This window comes from Danio aesculapii, chromosome 10, assembly GCF_903798145.1.
Source record: "Danio aesculapii chromosome 10, fDanAes4.1, whole genome shotgun sequence".
In the NCBI taxonomy this organism is placed as follows: Eukaryota; Metazoa; Chordata; class Actinopteri; order Cypriniformes; family Danionidae; genus Danio; species Danio aesculapii.
Window position 1 is genome coordinate 4,340,157 of NC_079444.1, and position 3,971 is coordinate 4,344,127.

At 41.2% G+C, this 3,971-nt stretch overlaps 1 protein-coding gene across 1 annotated transcript in view; it reads right to left on the reverse strand.

Annotated features, from left to right (window-relative positions):
- Positions 1-232: 232 nt before the first annotated feature.
- ifi44d (interferon-induced protein 44d) overlaps positions 233-3,971 on the reverse strand; it is a 7,806-nt gene continuing 4,067 nt past the window's right edge. The window contains exon 7 of the mRNA XM_056466623.1: positions 233-2,441. Coding sequence (XP_056322598.1) covers positions 2,271-2,441 — 171 coding nt within the window. The 3' untranslated portion in view covers positions 233-2,270. The remainder of the gene's footprint in view (positions 2,442-3,971) is intronic.

Consider the following 3,971-nt stretch of genomic DNA (forward strand, 5'->3'; position numbering starts at 1 on the left):
TACGAGTTCAGTTGTACGAAGTGGTACGATTTTAAAAAGGAGGCGTGGCACCTAACCCCGCCCCTAAACCCAACCGTCATTGGAGGATGAGCAAATCGTACTAAATTGTACGAATTAGATCGTACGAATTAGCCACTAAAAAAAGTTACGAATTGCCGTGAGATTGTGTTGGTATATGTGATGTGTATATAGTGCTGGTTCCCTACCTTCTACCCCAATAAGACAGATGGAGTCTTAGTAAAAGTTTTATTTAGGATTGGGTAAGTTGTATTTTTAATGGTAGATCTTGTTGATGGATGTTTACAAAAAAAGTAAATGCCCTCTCCACAAATATATCAAAAAGAATACATTGTATTAAACCTAAATGCAGTAAAAAAGATGATGATAAAACAAATGCAAGAAATAAAGAAAAATCCAGACCTTTTCTCCATTGAGTATAAGGGTCTGATAAGACTCACATATACAGAAGTCAAATTAAAGCACAATCTCTTGCCTTCTGAGTTTGATTTTATACAAGATGTATGCTGTAACGCATTTAATGTAATTTCTAAGAAAATACACTTTGTAACTTAGTACTTGGCTGCACGGTGGCGAAATGGGTCGCTTGGTCAGTTGGCATTTCTGTGTGGAGTTTGCATGTTCTCCTCGTGTTCACGTGGGTTTTTCTTCCGGGTGCTCCGGTTTCCCCCACATGTCCAAAAACATGTGGTACAAGTCAATTGGGTAGGCTAATTTGTCTGTAGTGCATGTGTGTGAATGAGTGTGTATGGATGTTTCCTAGTGATGGGTTGCAGATGGAAGGGCATCCGCTGTGTAAAACAAATGCTGGATAAGTAGGCGGTTCATTCTGCTGTGGCGACCCCAGATTAATAAAGGGACTAAGCTGAAAAGAAAATGAATATAATACACTTTGGCTATCATTACAGTTCCACTGCAGCTAATGTGCGAGTTTTGTTTTTATCATAATTTTTTGAGTTAGACCAAATGGCACAAAGGTCATCCTTTAGTAAGCATATAAGTTAGTTCCCATTTTGGGGTGAGTTTAGCAATCAATGGACATTTTTAGTTAGCCTTAAAGTACTAACTTCTCATGATACTTCTCTCAAGACTCTTCCAAGTGCTGGTTCAGTTGGAATATCTGTAGTTTCAGGTTGCTAATTTCATCTTTTGTGGTGAGCCCAGCCTGATCTCATCAGAAAACGTAAGTATTTTACGTTTTGTCAGTTTAGTGGCTAATTCGTACGAATTCGTACGAGTTCAGTTGTAAGAAATTGTACGATTTTAAAAAGGAGGCCTGGCACCTAACCCCACCCCTAAACCCAACCGTCGTTGGCGGATGAGCAAATCGTACTAAATTGTACGAATTAGATCATACGAATTCGGACGAATTAGCCACTAAATCAAAAAGTTACGAATTGCCGTGAGATTGTGTTGGTCAGCCTTTTGTTGAGCAACCATAAGTTCCTGTTTTTTGTTGACGAAACTCAGAGGTTTACAAGGGAATAAGATTAAGCTTCACGCTGTCAATAGCTGTTTTGGTTAAAATAGGGATTAGCTGCTTCTGTTCCAACAACTACATTACATGATGATAAATATGAAACTAGGGAGGACATTTCAGCAAGAAAATGATCCCAAGCACAGCCAATCAAACTTTCATTGGTTTTAGAAAAGAAAATAAAGCTGCTAAAATAACCCATCAAATCAGCTGAGCTGAATCCAACAGAGGATAAGAAGTAAAGATCAAAATTTTCCATAAGATCCACAGAACCACACCCGGACAATGCATGGGACTCCATTCTTCGTGGTTAAAAATCTCTTTAGATTCCAGTAATAATGATTGAAGTGATCTAAATGTACTTTTATATTCAGATTAAGTCTGCAGTGTCTGCCCAATTTAAATGTTTAGTTTGTAAAATTGTTAAGTTTACCAGTGTCACAACTATTCTCTCACAAAGGCAGAGGAATTATCTAAATACATATATACTTATATATGGTCCTCAAGGCTTCTTTCCCCCTGCTCCAGCAGGAGGAGAAGGAATTCAGGGCGGCAGGTGTGGTCCATGGGGATAAACAAAAAGGGAGGGGAACAGAATTGAATTACCAATTGAATTACCATACTAAATGTATTTAAAACAACCACCCGACATATACATCTCACCTTATTATTGGGGTAACCCTCCCTAACATCCTAATTTTTTACAATTTTTCTCAATGTAATGGAGAAAAAATGGCTGCAGTTACGATAATGCCTTCATTTACACATTTTACTTTTACTCTGAAGCTCTATCTCTCAGTCTGTCATTAGCAAGGTTTACAATTTGATCAAATGCCTTCAGTATGAGAACATCAACATCATCATCTACGTCAATCTCATCACAGTAGTTCTTTACTGGGAAGATGAAGTTCTTTGGCACGCCAATTGCGTCGCTGCACATCTCCATCTAGAAAACACACACACACACACAATGCACAATGACACAAGCATCAAGAAAAGCTAAAAACAAAAATCTGTAAATTATTTTGTCTGTGTTCCTGCTGACACCATGTCGTCATGTACGGACCCATCATTAGCAGGAATAATAGCTGTTATTATTTGATTATTCCAATTTATTTTAGACGAATGGTGTATAAAGCCGTGGTCAAACTGCACTTTTTGCCCCATTCAGTTCCATTCATACACAAGTGAATGTGACAGACGGGAACCGCAAGCTTGTGCGACATGTTTTGCAGTTTGCTGCATTGCTAAGTTCAAGCTTGGTGAACTCTGATCTGTAAAATCGCATCATGTGACTGCGTGAGACCAATTGAAGACCAAAACATGACCTCAGTGTACAGAAATGTAAATGCACCAGTTGGTCACTTTTATTAAATGTTTAATCATCTTGTTTAATCCCACCTATTTTCGCAGCGCCGTACGACAGATTGTGTACTCAAACTCTCGTGTGATAGAGTGATTAAAGTCAAGCTGCCTTCATGTTACCTAAAACCCAAGCTTGGTGCTAACTAAACTCAAATTTAACTGGTTACCAGTCTTCTCATGGACATTATCTCGACACTCTGAAGTTAGTCCAACCCAGACTCATTCTGAGAACGTAGTCCCGTGGACGTTTCTGGAAACCGTGAAATACGTAGCCGGGGGTACGTCTGGCTGCATTTCATTTTTTTTAAGTGAACGCTGCGGGGTGGTGTGCCGCCGTTCCTTTCGGCGCTTGCCGGCCAGCCGCTCGCCTCCGTGTGGAGGGCTTTCCCGCTGCAACCAGTTTGTCCGGTTAGCTCTTCGTGTACTTTGGCGGACTCGAGGCGCAGAAAGGGGCTGACCACGACGACGACCGGGTTCGAGTCCAGGGAAGAGCAGTTCCAGAAATCAGGTAAGAAAACAAAATCAAAAAAATAAAGCGAACCAGTTCGTCACAGGGTGAGAATGTGGTCAAAATCCGAAAACGTGGTAAAAATCAGACAAGGGCTTTTCTTTTTCTGGACAGCTTTTGTGAATCGTCGTTGGTTCGGTTTAGGGAAGGAGGAGGATGGGTCAGCCAATTGGCCGGTCGCACGGTCAATCATTCTGTCATCCAGGCAGACGGTCGTTCGACAGCAGCCTCTAGCGGGTTTCTGCGAGGACGACGCGGGAGAAAGCGCGCACAGCGGCCTCTCGCGGATTCGCGAAAACAAAAACTGCAAAAATACGTACCTCCCGGGACGTATTTCGCGGTCTCCAGAAACGTCCTCGGGACTACGTTCTCAGAATGAGCCTGGGTTGAGTAAGTCAGAGGGTGCAGGGTTGACTAATACTCAAATAATCTGGTTGCCTACTGCTCACTCATCCTAAAAAGAGTAGTTGATTTAGCCATTTCCATACAACTTGCTAATATCAGCGATTAGATGATTTAAGAGATCTTCATGCTGTCGTGCCAAAAACGGCTCTGTATAGTCAAATGCGTCTCCCAATCGAAAATCTAACCATGTCACATCAT